At 41.8% G+C, this 14,804-nt stretch overlaps 1 protein-coding gene across 1 annotated transcript; it reads left to right on the plus strand.

Annotated features, from left to right (window-relative positions):
* Positions 1-910: 910 nt before the first annotated feature.
* On the plus strand, positions 911-14,328 carry ENAM (enamelin; the record flags this gene model as incomplete). Its single annotated transcript, XM_081149677.1, has 8 exons — positions 911-964; positions 2,764-2,832; positions 2,955-2,999; positions 3,717-3,758; positions 5,276-5,542; positions 6,499-6,561; positions 7,961-8,011; positions 11,467-14,328. 8 exons carry the CDS (start codon positions 911-913, stop codon positions 14,326-14,328), a joined length of 3,453 nt encoding a protein of 1,150 aa, XP_081005803.1.
* Positions 14,329-14,804: the final 476 nt, after the last annotated feature.

The raw sequence follows: 14,804 nt of genomic DNA on the forward strand, positions 1-14,804 counted from the left end.
ATAATAAGAGACTTGATTTGACAGCTCCTATAATAACACGTTACAAATTTTACATTGGATGTGTTTTTTCACCTTAAACTCTTGTGATGGCAAAACCACTTTCCTCAAAGCGGATTGGTTGGGCAGGTCTGCAACAGTGCTTAAATGTGACCTTGCTATCCCCAGCTCTTCTGACAAGGAGGAGCCTTTTTGGTACAGAACATGACATCTTCGTGAAGAATTTGCTTTATTATTAGGAAAAAAATGTGTCTTGCTTCTTGAAATCTCTCTGGTTTCAGCAATTTGTAGTCATTTCCACTGCAGACCATTAAGAATATATCTCAAAGACAGGCTAACAAAGTTCAAGTACAAGTTATTTTTTAAATATTGGAGCTTCTAACTGGCATCGGGTGAGTATTAGAGATTATCAACATAAGTAATATAGAGCCAAAAAGGGAACTTAATTCATAGATGTTGGTTGACTTCCTTATTGCTTTCTTTGATATTAGTTGTATAACCATGATTTGCAGACTGATCTGATAAAATCCTTGGTTTATTTGGTGTATTTGTTTTTCTTGTAAGTTCCTTCCAACCTACTTACATCTCGTTTAACACTGTGATTTTGTGCATTTTCTGATAGAGTAGTCAGGTTTTGTCAACATTGTACTAGAAGTATCTCAAAGTACAGTGCCCAGGCCATTTTTCCCTCTGACTTAGTTTTCACACAAGCCCTATAACAACAGATTAAGCTTGACGTTTGAAGACCCTCTAACGAGGATATTAGTGGACAAAATAATTAGCATTACATGTGCAGCCATGGAACTGAAGTTTTGCTGTTCATTTCACTTATTTGTTTCATTTCTATATTTGAGTTTTTTCTCATGTCAAATCTGTACTTTTCTTAAAGGCTTATGAAAATTTTGGTGAAAAAATGTTGCTGCTTCAGTGCAGACATGGAGCCCCTTTTCCTAATCTAGATAACTTGGTGAGTATTTTCATTTATTTTTCCTTATAGAACAGGTTACATATCAAACTAAATTTTGTCAGAAGTACATTTGAGAGGATAGAACACCATTTAAATATGTCAGAAAAAAACAGAGCATCTGAGTTTGACTGCTGGGATGGACGAAGTAAGAACTAACACATAGCAATCATTATGAGTGTTATTTTTAAAAAAAATAGCGAATCGTACACTTTCATCTAATCATGAACTCTTAGAGATGGAAAGAATCTTAAAAGTCATCCAACATAGTGTATTACCTTTACAAAAGAGAAAATGAGTGGCATTTTATGTTTGCAAAACACAAGACCACACCTTCCTATATGGGTGTGTAACATTATCAGGAACCTAAGTGAAAGCTATTATAGAGATTAAATGGATGATTAGGCAAGAGAGCAATTAAACATCCAAAAGTTCCCCAAATCTCAGGCCATAATCTTAGGGAGGGGAAAAAGCATTCATCAATATTCTCTCTATTAGCCTTCTATACTAAACACACTAGTTTTAGTTGGAATTTTTAATTTTCTACAATGCTATGATTCTGAAATCTTTAATTAAGAAAAAAGGCATTTTACATATTACTGCTTCCTTCTTAAATTAGGAGAAAAGGCATTTACATATTACGGCTTGTTTAATTACACTCTTCCAGTTTCTCTGATATATAAGAGGTAATTGATGACACCTAAAATTTAGGAAAATGCTGAAGTGTCCTTTAATTATACTGCTGGGAAGCAAGCAGAAGGGAGAGTATTGGCCCAAATCACTGCTAGACGCATTTCAAGCCTAGAAAGCAGCAGCAGGAACAAAAGGAATGAGAAGCTGCTGGTGTCTACGTGCTGGTTACCATGCTCGAATTTGTGTTGTATCTGATATACCATGAAAATAAGTCATTCTGATTAAAACCTTTATTTTCCTCCCTTGTATATGCAAATAGAACAGTTTTCTTAAGGAATTGCCCCAAGAAATGCTTCAGAATAGACCTTGTTCAAAGATGTAAATACACTTCTAATTGCACAAGGCTTGCACAATTAACCAGAGCGGGATAAATGAAATCAATGAAAACCGTCTGCAAGCTTCCTAGGTCTCCCTCCATAGGTTTAATCAAAGTATCTAACAAAGAGATTAATTTATAGCTTTGCCTGTTTTTCTATTTCTCTGACCAGCCCTTGAGCAGAAGAGATTTTTAAAAAGATAAAATAATAATAATAAAGAAACAATAGAAGACAGAAGAAAAGTCTAGGGCCCTGGAATACACCAGCTTATTTAATTAGCCTCCATATAATGGAATGTTGCCTATAGCATCTTAGAAAGTAGTTCAAAGTACTGATTTTGGAGGGTGCCCTCATTGAAACTGAGACTATGCTGAACAATGAATACAGTCAAATATTATTATGCCTTTCTAAGCCATCTTAGCAACTAGAAATTCAAAACCAGCAATATTCATATTTTTCAGGTAAACTCCTACTTTCTAATTTCCACATGTCAGTGCTATGAACCATCTTCCATCTTCTCAAGCATCAATTCTCTCTTCCTCTCCCTCTCCCTGTCTCCCTCCCTCCCTCTCATCTCTCCTTTTCACTGTGACCCTGTTGGTAGTTTAGAACAGTACCAGATAACTATCTAGTAGTTTATTAAAGTAAAACTAAAGTGCCAGCAGAGGCCCCTATCACTGTCTGTTTCTGTATTCTCCTTGGCAGACAGTGGGCTGGTGCCTAAATAAGTGCAAAGCAACCCCAGCAAAATTATTTCATAGTCCAAAAGTAAACTTCAATTTTTTATTTCAGGTACCAAGTGGAAAAATGAAGATTCTCCTGGTCTTTCTAGGTCTGCTTGGCAATTCTGTTGCTATGCCAGTGAGTGTGTTTTTTTAACTTAGGACTTTTTTTGTGTTCTATTGTTACATAGCTTGGAGAAAATTATTGGGCTTATTTCAACTGACATTCTGAATTTGTCATTGATATTCTTTCACTTCCAGATGCAGATGCCTCGGATGCCTGGATTTAGCAGTAAAAGTGAAGAGGTATGTATGTTTAGTCTCTGGGACAAGTTTTCCAGAGCCCTATCCTGAGAGTTCATTTAAAAGGGAGAATGTTAAAAATAATAATAAAAAAATAAAAAGGAGAATATTGGAAAACTTTCTGACATATAAAATTTCTTAAGAAAGAAGTAGAGAGAGGAAATGAGACTTGAAAGACTTAAACTCTCAAATCAAGGCAAAATAGTAATTTCCCCCCATCATCCTACTGATGTACTTCAATATTCCTTCTTAGGATGCATGTGAATTTGTGTTACCTATAGGTAGATTTTTGGCTAAGTTTTTAAGGTAGACATTTGTACCAAGGGTTGTTAGAAGATAGACACTTAAGCATATAAATAACTTTTACATAACTCATACCCAGGATCATTAGCCAAATTCATTATTCATCAGAAAGGAGAATCACCTTTTTTATAGAATTATCCTGAACTCCAAAAGGGTAGAGTAAAACATTTGACAACTTCAAAGTAGACAAGATTTTTATTCTGTATTATTCTATATTGATTCTTCTCAAAAGAAAATTCTGAGTAAAAATTTAAAATGCCATAGAAGTTTTTAATTGCATTTAAATTTATTAATAACCAATAAAAGACATTACGACTTTTGTACCTTAAAATCAGATATTCAACTTATTTATTATAATTTGTGGATTGATTGAAAAATTTTCACTTGTGCCACATTAATGGATTCTTTTGGTCACAGATGATGCGATATGGTCAATTCAACTTCATGAACTCTCCACATGTAAGTTATTATTTCTAATGACTTATACTATTTCTGATGACTTCTTGTTTATATGCAAATCATTACATTATACGGTTTGCCTTAGCTAATAAAGACACCAACAGCTATCCCCACATTTTAATTACAATGCAATCATTATAAGAGTTTCAAGGGTGAGAAATAATTTCACTTGTCCTCATACACCAAATTTTCTTCTTAGTCATTACTATTGTTGTTTCAAGTAAATAAAACTCATCTATGAATTACAAGGGTTCTTTATATCCAAGACAAATTGGTTCTGGGGGGAAAATCACACAAGATATACTCACAAATAATGAGAACAAAAAATAGCATAGTAAATATTCGGGGGGGGGGCTGTAAATTTTATTTGAATTATCTTGAAAATAACACCAAAATTATGAAATCAGTTCTTATTTAAATAAATTTATATTATACTTACTACCGTGTGTTAATTCTTAGAACTAAGGATGAATCAGGCGCATGTTCAATCTTTCGGCATAGCTTTTCTGACAAAATTGTACGTTAATACGATGATGTCATAAGCCATTTTTGACTCGTGGCACGACTGTAAAAGCCATTTGGGGGTAAACCAGCTTTCTCCTAATGCTTTTTATTCAAGTCATTGTTTTTTAAAGCCCCTCCCGAAAATGATCATCTTTGTCAATCTTCTCACCTTCAACGATGGATCGGCCTAAGTCTTTTCAACTCTCGTTCTCGATGTCAGTGACCTTGCCTGTCATTTTCAATGTCCCCCAACTGGACTGTCCTAAAATACTGCATCTTAACCAAGGCCCGTGGTTTCACCGTCCACCGGCCCTGTGCTGGGTGCACGTCACCCGGTGGACGAGAGTCAGTCATGAGGACCGGGGACAGAGGCTGGTGTTAAACCAGAGAAGGGGCAGTGGGGACTGATGCTGTAAGAGGTCAACTCATTGATTAGCATTTTCAGATTATTACTACATTGGCTTCCATGTCAGCCTTGTAATTGTGGAGAGTCTGATAATGAAAACGGAATTAATGAGGATTCACCTGTAATCAAGAAGCACAGGTACCAAGAGGGTGTTTACACAGCAGGATTTTTATTCTATTTCCCTCTCCCCCCCTCCTCTCTCTCTCTCTCTCTCGTTTGCCTTTTTTACACTTTCTTTATCTTCCTTTTGATTTTCCTCCTCCTGTCCAGCCTCTTACAAGTCACAGGGGGGTTGAATTTGACATCAATTCCTCTCTAACCTGACTTGTGCACGCCTCGCCTGTCAGGGCTTCATTCTCAAACTGAAACTTCTCACCCAATGTGCCTTTTGCTTTGCTTGGTTGGTTGGTTTTCTAGAAGAGTGAATGAAATTCATTTCTGTAAGGCAACGTCTAAAGGAGTGCTAGCTAAGGATCTCGACACTGCCGTTGTTAAGTTCCATAGGATTTTTAAGATCCCTGGCTGAGTTTAGAGACTGACACGGAGGGTGGGGAGAGCGGGAATCTCAGCTCTTGTGTGACCTCACTGTTATTTGCTACCTTTGCAGATGTCACAACTAGGCCCCTTGTATGGATATGGTATGCAACCCCCTCAGCTCTTCCCACAGTACCAGATGCCCATGTGGCCCCAGCCACCACCCCACACAGGGCGCCCACGGAAACCCTCAGCATCCAAACGCCAGAGCAAGACTGATCAAGCCCCAGAGACCCCGAAACCCGACCAGCCTCAACCAAAAAAGCCACCCCCAAAGCGGCCTTTAAAGCAGCCAACACCTGCCCCAACTCCTCCCCAAGAGGAAGCCGAACCACCTCAGGTAAGGCTTGCCCAGCAGGACTCCACACCAAGTCACACGCCTCAGTGACCCGCAGGGCCTGGCGGCCCCCACATGCCCACTCCCCTCAGTACCGCTCAGGACTGGTATCGCTACGTGCAAAACAGATTCTTCAGTTTTCACATTTTCTACCAAGACGATGCCGTCACCACCTCTGATCCAAAACTGCCTGCAAGCGCATTTCAGTCCTTGTTTGATTAGAAGTTACCCAAAAGCTCTCTCCTTAAGAGCTCCTTTTGGAACACGGAGGTGGCATGGCATGGTACATGTGCTCATAGTAACACGAGCATAACAGAAGTGTCAGGGACCAGAGACTCGAGTTCTAGCCTCAGCCCTTCTTCGCTGCATGAGCTTGAGCAATCTCGAAGCCCCTTCCGAGATCTATGCTTTGATGGTCTCAAATGTTGCCCTGAAGGGCAGCACCGCTTCCAGTCCTTCAGGACGGTCCTGACTTACAGCAAGAACATGTAGAAATGGTTTCTCAAGACCTCATCTAGTGCGGAGCTTCGAAAATACTGTCTTTTAGTCAATTAGCATTTGTTGTTAGACACTATTATAGATGCAGAGAAAACAAATGAAAAGACTTGAATCCTGGCTTCAGTCATTTACGGCTATGGGATTGGGGGCAAGTGACTAACTTCTCTGAACCTCAGAATCTTAAGTGAAGTGGGAATAATAATACCACATATTTTCTTTGGCTCCGTGAGGATTAAGCAAGCTTCCCAGTATCAAATGCTCAGCACAATACCAAGAACATGTGTTCAATAATACTAATTGTTGTTATTACTATCATCTCCGCCCTGAAATTAAAAACCACAGGTTAGTGCAAAGGGAGAGGTAGACTCCTAAGTTTCAAGTAATTGTATTGACCAGTTTTGTTTTATTTCTCACATATTCTTCTCACCGCCACACCACTCTGATTCTTCCTTTCTCTCCAGGCATTCCCACCATTCGGCAACGGGATCTTTCCCTATCATCATCCACCATGGCATGTTCCACATGTGAGTCTTTTTCCTTCATATTACAAGTGAAAAATAATAGTAGCATGTTATATCTCAAACCGATATGAGCTTATACACTCTAAATGGAATGCTATGCGCCAATCAGTAGAGAGTATGAAACAAAATCATCTCATCAGTCATCATGTAGGGAAAAAAGCATTTTTAAGTGAATTTTTTACTCAAATTGTGGCATGAACACAGCCTAAATCACCAAACAACTGCTAATTACTTCATTAGTGAATTAATTTTAAAATGTTGTGCTACTTCATTACCAATCCCTCCTTCCTCAAGAGATTAGAAAACACAGAGACAATACTCATTTAATGTAATGGGGAAATTGGAACAAAAATGGAATTTGAAAATCACATGATAAGCTATGATTAGACAATGGCCTTTTCATCATATGTTATTTCTAGCTACAGCTATTTTATTATAAAAAAATCATACAAAATAGTATTTACAACACTTTTAAAGTCATTAAAATAAAATATAATATTGAAATTGCATCATAGGCATTACAAATATGAATTGCAAAATAAATTATTTAAAGAAATAGTAAAATCCAGTTGCTGTTAAAAAAAAAAGAAGAAATATTTGATGACTTCATTCAGCTGTGGCATTGGTTTTTCTTGTCTGTGACTCTTATAACCAAGAAGGCTTCTTATTAACAAAGAAAAATTCATTTCAATAAGAGTTCCTTCATTTTTTTTTTCCTTGAAAGAATTGCCTCCTTTTACTGGCCATACTGAACTAGGGAAACTAAGGCAGTACCTCGTGAATAGTTAAAAAGCAGGTGAGCACGATTCTCATGCTGAAGTCCCCATTACTCTCACCTGCACAGACCCCCTGGAAGATCTGCGGGACGTGAACTGCTTTTCCAAACCCTCCTGAGTAGAAGCTCAGCCTCCAAATTTGATTAGAAAAATAAACCTTGGTGAAATAAAAACAATATAGTAATAATCCAGGAAGGATTGTGAATTTGTCACCCTAAATGTGAAGTAGACATTCTAAAAATAGCATCATTATTTACTCTCCATTATTATATGTTCTAATACCGATGTTTGGACGCTAATGGCACTCAACTCACTCTCTCCCCCCAACCTCTCGCTCTGCGTGTGTGTGTGTGTGTGTGTGTGAGTTGAGGTGATGGAGATGATATTTTTAGTAGGATGACCTAGGATTCTTCTGAAGCCTTTGTATTTACCAGTATTCACTGACGGATTATAATTATAAGTATTAATAGCTGAATTGTGAGAGCTAATGACTCAGATGCTACAAGCTAACAGTGCTGACACCCAATCGCTGATAAGAACTATTTTAAGACACCTCGAGTCTAACTAACAAGTAGCAGCTTAGAAAGTGGTTTTCTCTTGTGTTCATTGTGTTTTTCACCTTTCAGAGGGTACCACCGGGTTTTGGACGTCCACCAGTCAGCAATGAAGAAGGGGGGGTAAGTACAAGTAAAGCTACATTCCCCATTAGGAGTTGTAACCTTTTATCTCTGCTTTTTTGACCTCTACCTAAAAGAAAGTTAAAATCCAACCCATGAACCTATAGCTCAAATGCTTGTGATATAAGGGAGAAAAAGTGAAACAAATCAAGCCAGTAAAAATAAAATAAATGTGATACATCACTTCTCCTCTTCATGTATCAGAATCTTCCTCCCTCCTCCCTCCCTCTCTTCCTTTCCCTCTCCCTCAAAGAAAGCTAACCTAATAATCTCCGCTCCAGGTGGATGCTGGCCCCTAGACAGTGACGGAGCAACTAGGACACAGGGAAGGAAGTAAAACACCTTAGAATGTTATCCCCAGGAGAGAAGGAATCGTCTAACTCCCTACTGTACAAATACATTGAAGCCCTTACTAATTTCACCTACTGAGTTAGTGGATAAACTGGACCCAGAACCCAAGTCTCTGACACCCAGTCCGATGACTTTTGTATTGTACCACACTAGGAGAGGAGCCAAATGCATGTCACAGAGTGGTATGCTGTTAATATATTCCAGCGCTGTGTCATCAAAACGGCATTGCAGTGATCATGGCACAGCACCCCACCTCTTTTTCTCTAGATATGTGATATGTCCTCAGTGAAATGCAGAACCCTGATACGTCTGGGAAGTGGGGGCTGTGGGGAAGTTAAAATAGTGACATTAAAAATTACTATGTTAGCCCTGGCCTGTGTGGCTTAGTTGGTTGGGTGTCGCCCCATGCACCAGAAGGTCAGTGGTTCAATTCCAGGTCAGGGCACGTACCCAGGCTGCGGGCTCAATCCCCAGGAGGGGGTGTGCAGGAGGCAGCCAATCCACGTTTCTCTTTCTTCCCCTATCCCTTCCTCTCTCTCTAAAATCAATAGAAACATATTTTTTAAAAAGTGTTAGTTATTAATGGCGTAAGGTGATTTCAAAAATATCGTTGTGAAATAATCCCAAATAAAAGAGTCAGGTAATTGTATGCAGCCTAAAAACTGACACTTTAAATATTCACAGCTGTAACATGAGAGAGTGAAGCTGAATGACCCAGGCAATTAGCATAGGCATTAAGAAGTCTGTACCCAACCTCTGGGGACATTGCCCATTTCCTGCATGTCAGCAACATCTCTGCACCCAGATCATCTCCATCCACAAATAGGATTAACAATACTTTTTCTCTGAAATGCCTTTGTTTTAAAAGAAAAACTAAATGCCTTAAATGTCACACAGATGTCTAAAAACCATACTGACAGCAATCATGACGATTATGTCATTATTAAAGACTTATTAAGCACCCCCCCGTGTAGGTACCTAGAAAACAAAGATGAAAAAAATGTTTCCACTCAAAACCATCACCTGGGAGAATCAAGTGGGAGAATCCCAGGAAACTGGGCGATTGAAACGCAGTGGGATAGCTGTTACAGACGTCTACACTGCTGCGGACGCCTGGCAGTGGGCCTCGCTCGCCCCTGGAAGCGGGCAGAGGGAGCCTGAGCTGAGTGCTGAGGGGCCAGGTTTGCCAGGAGGGATAGACACGTTGGGGGGAAGGTTCGCTGTGAAGCTGCTGCGGAGGCACCAGAACACGGAGAACAGGGTTCAGGGAGCTGGTAGCGGTTGTAATTTTCTTTTTATTTTATTAATTGTGGCCAGAGCACTCAACACGAGGTCTACCCTCCTAACAGGTTTGAAGGGAACAGTGCAGTACCGCTAACTGCAGGCCCGGCGCCCTAGAGATTTCTGCAGCTTGCGATCCTGCTCACCTGACAGCCCTGCCCGTTTAGGGGCTCCCCGCTCCCCGCTCCCCTCCCCCAGCCCCGGGTCGCCACTGCGCCCCTGCATTCTGGGGGTTTCATTGTTTCAGATACCTCATACAAGTGCAGTCATGCCGTAATTTGTCTTTCTGTGACTGGCTTATTTCACTTAGCATAATGTCCTCAAAGTTCATCCGTGTTGGCACATACTTTTTCAAGGCTGAATAATATCCATATATATAGATAGATATATATATATATCTATCTATATATATATATATATATATATATATATATATCGCGTTTTCCTTATACATTCATCTGTTACTGGACATTTAGATTGTTCCCATGCCTTGCTATTGTGAACAGTGCTACAAGTAGCGAATGTGATTTACAAGTACAGGGGGGAGGAAATGACGCATGTAATAGTTATGGGCCAGATGATAATTAAAATTATTATTTATTATTATTCAATGTATAACCCTTGTTAGGCCCTTACCAAGTTACCAGGCACTGAGTTTTACATATGTTATCTCATTTGACTCTCATGACAACCTAGGAGGTAGATTTTTTTTTGTTATCTCCATTTTTCAAATAGATAAACTGAGGTTAGCTCAGTCATACTACCAATTCCAGTGAACTGGGATTTTAATCCATATCTGTCTAGAGACTCATTACTGCGCTGTGTGTTAGCCAAATGTTTAGAGTTTATCCTGTAAGGTAACGGCAGCTTTCAATTATATTTAAAGAGCAAAGTGACAGAACTTCCCCACGCACACACCACAACCTCCGCTACTCCGCTGGCAATGGAAAGGCAGGGTGAGAGTAGGTAAAGTGCACCCAGAGTAACCAGCAAGAAAACTGCTGCAATAGCGCAGGGCTTTGGGGAGTAAAGGAAGAGGGAACAAAAAGAAGGGGCTTACAATTTTAGATTTTATGGGATGTGGTCACTAATCACTGGGGGAAATAGAGGAGACCAACAGAAACAACCCAGGACACTGAGGAGGTCGTGGTGAGGGACACTTAGCCATAGAATATTGGAGAAGGAGGTGTCGGGGGAGATGAGTCCAGCCTGGGTCCACCCAGTTGGAGGTCTCAGGAGATCGTCAGAGAAGCTGTCTTGTGTCCCAGCCTCGGGAGGGAGTGCCAGGGGCCAGAGGCGCGCTGTGGGCATCACTGGGTGTCACTGGCACGCGCTGGGGCTGAAAGAGTCCGCCTGCCACACGCTGCTCAACACAGGTGTGAAAATGAGAACGGAGGAACGAGGGGCACAGAGGATGGCAACCTTTGGAAAATGAGGTTTAGGATCCAGGCCCAGGAAGAGAACGCTGGCAAGTAGTGGTCGGAAGGGCAGGTCCAGGAAGAGAGAGCCAGAGGGGAAAGGGTCACGGGGCCCAAGGAGGAATCCGATTTCCAGAAAGAAAACGTAAGTCATTAGTGTCAAAAGAGGCCTGTGGCTGATAAAATTTCCCTTCCCTTCCACATTAGAAGACGCGGAGCGCTCAGACAATAGCCTGGTGAAGGCCTGGAAGGGGGGTGCAGGGTGGAGGGGACCAATGGGGGGGAATGGGGGACATTTATAATATTTTCAACAGTAAAGATAAATTGAAAAAGAAAAAGATGTTCTGAGCAACACCGTAGTGGGGAACAGAGAGTAATTATCGATGTCCATCTTCTTCCCTACAGAATCCTTACTTTGGATATTTTGGATATCAGGGATTTGGGGGTCGTCCTCCCTATTATTCAGAAGAAATGTTTGAACAAGATTTTGAAAAGCCCAAAGAAAAAGACCCTCCTAAAACTGAGAGTCCAGCCACCGAGCCCTCGTCTAATTCAACAGTTCCTGAGACCAATTCTACCCAGCCGAACGCACCCAATCCAGGAGGGCGTCAGGGTGGAAACGACACCAGCCCAACAGGAAACAGTGGCCATGGGCCCAACACTGTGAGCAACCCTACAGTTCAAAACGGGGGCAATCCACCCCCTGCAGTTAACTCTTCAGGCCAGGGGGCACCAAGAAGTCAAATCCCATGGAGATCCAATCAGCCAAATATTCGTGAAAATTACCCAAATCCTAACTTTCCAAGTTTTCCTGTGGGAAGACAATGGCGTCCCACTGGTACCGCCACAGGGCCCAGACAGCATGGGCCTTTTTACCGAAATCCAGTCCAAAGGGGTCCTCGGTGGAACTCCTATGCTTTGGAAGGCAAACAAGCATATCGCCCAGGGAATCCAATTTATCGCAGACCTTATGCTTCCACTGCAAGAGGCAATTCTCTCAATCTTGCAGGAAATCCAGCAAATTTCAGAAGAAAACCTCAAGGGCCAAATAAACACCCTATGGGAACAAATGTTGCCCCTTTGGGTCCCAAACGTGGCACTGTTGCTCGCAATGAAAAACTTCAAAATCCAAGAGAGAAGCCATTAGGTCAAAAAGAAAGAGTAGTGACTCCTACAAGGGCTCCAACTGGCCCCTGGAGAAACTCTCAAGATTATGGCGTTAATAAACCAAATTACAAACTGCCTCACCCTGAGGGTAACATGCCACTCCCAAATTTTAATTCTATTGATCAACGTGAAAACTCTTATTACCCAAGAGGAGAGTCCAGAAGAGCCCCAAATTCTGATGGGCAAACCCAAAGCCAGAATTTGCCCAAAGGGATTATTTTAGAGCCAAGAAGGATCCCATATGAATCAGAAACCAATCGGCCAGAATTAAAACACAGTACATATCAGCCTGCATACCCTGAGGACATCCCTTCCCCTGCACGAGAACATTTTCCTGCTGGAAGAAATACTTGGAACCACCAAGAAATCTCTCCACCTTTTAAGGAAGATCCCAGAAGGCAGGACGAACACTTACCTCACCCTTCCCAAGGCTCTAGGGGAGACGTGTACTACCCTGACTATAACCCCTACGATCCCAGGGAAAACTCTCCATACATTAGAAGAAATACATGGGATGAGAGAGAGGATTCTCCCAATACTGTGGGGCTGCCAGAAGTTCCGCTGTACCCCATGAATACTCCAGACCCGAAAGAGACAGTCCCTTATAATGAAGAGGACCCGATTGATCCAACTGGAGATGAGCCTCTTCCCGGACAAAGTAGATGGGGTGCGGAGGAGTCGAGCTTTAAAGAAGGCGACACTGTTAGGCACTACAAAGATGAACAGTATACCTCAAATCAGCCAAAGGAATACCTTCCCTATTCCTTAGACAATCCATCAAAACCCAGGGAGGATTTTCCTTATGGTGAATTTTACCCCTGGAACCCAGATGAGAATTTTCCATCATATAACACAGTTCCTACTGTACCCCCGCCTGTGGAGAGCAGGGGCTACTATGCTAATAGAGCTTTTGGACAAGAAGAAAGCTCTCTGTTTCCTTCTTGGAACTCCTGGGACCACAGGATAGAAGCCCAAGGGCAGAAAGAAAGAAGACCATACTTTAACAGAAATTTCTGGGATCGGCCAACCAATTTACACAAAGCCCCCGCTAGTCCACCACACCAGAAAGAGGACCAGCCCTATTCCAGTAACTTCCCAGCTGGGCTTCAGAAAAATCCCACATGGCGTGAAGGCGAGCATTTGCATTATGGCATGCAGATGACTAGGTTAAATTCACCAGAGAGCAGACACTTGGCTTCCCAGGACTTAATTCCTCCAACTTACCCAGCAGGTCAAAAAGAAGCACATTTATTTCACCAAAGCCAGAGAGGCCCTTGCTGTGCTGGTGGCTCCATTGGACACAAGGATGATCCACTTGCTCTCCAAGACTACACTCCATCCTTTGGTCTTGTACCAGGGGGGAACCAAGACACCAGCCCTCTGTATACAAAAGATAGTCATACCATACATTCAAGACATACCATCTCCCCCACAAGCAACGTACCTAGCCAGAGAAACAGCTCAGAGAAAAGGCAGCCTGAAGAAAGTGAAAACCCAGGTCCTTTCAGAGATGACGTGTCCACCCTGAGGAGGAACACACCATGTTCTATAAAGAATCCACCAGGCCAAAGGGGAATTATGCCCTTTTCTGAAGCCAGTTCCCTTCAATCAAAGAATACACCTTGTCTCAAAAATGACCTTGGAGGAGATGGAGACAACGTTTTGGAACAAATATTTGAAGGCAACCAGCTCAATGAACGGACTGTTGACCTTACTCCTGAGCAGCTTGTTATCGGTACACCTGACGAAGGCCCCAAACCAGAAGGAATCCAAAGCGAAGTGCAAGGAAATGAGGGCGAGAAGCAGCAACAAAGACCATCTAGCATCCTACAGCTACCATGCTTTGGCTCCAAATTAGCAAAGTACCACTCCTCCAGCCCCGGGACTCCATCCAGCATTGGAAGGCAAAGCCCATTCAATGGGGATTCGATGATGCCAACTGAAATCCCTGACTTATTGGCTGGGTCAGCTACTGGGACCCAGTTTCAGAGTATAAATGTAGACCGATTTAATGTGGATGAGCACGCTCCATTTGATTCCCTTCACATAGGGGCCAATCCACAGGACCAGGTGCAAGACTGCTTACTACTTCAGGCCTAGGGAGTATATCAACTGAGCATTCTTTGGAGAAGAGAAATATCTGATATTCTAACAGTGGTTCCAAAGTTTTCCCCGCAAGACTTGATTAAGCATCTGACCCTCTTGGTGAGCCTTAAGTTCTTCCCCATTCCAGCAATAGGAGTAGTGGCCCAAGTGGTGCTGATGAGGTTGGGTCTCTGGGAGTCACTACATCCAGTGCTGTCACTATTAGGGCAGACCTTAAAAAACAAACAAACAAAGGAAGGAAGGAAGAAGTCTACGACCACCACCACCTTGAAACTTGGAAGCCACTTGTCTGGCTTAGTTTCCCTTTGCTTGCTGATTCTTTTTTCTCTCAAAGTCCCTTACTTGCAAAATTCTCTGGTTTTGCAAGACAGAAAAGCAGAGGAACCTTCCGTTTTGTGTATGGAGATCTATATGTCAGTATAATCCTGATGATTGTACATTTTTTTCCCTGTGTCGGCCTTTGTCAGTTT

The sequence above is a fragment of the Miniopterus schreibersii genome (genome assembly GCF_964146895.1).
Source record: "Miniopterus schreibersii genome assembly, chromosome: 1".
In the NCBI taxonomy this organism is placed as follows: domain Eukaryota; kingdom Metazoa; phylum Chordata; class Mammalia; order Chiroptera; family Miniopteridae; genus Miniopterus; species Miniopterus schreibersii.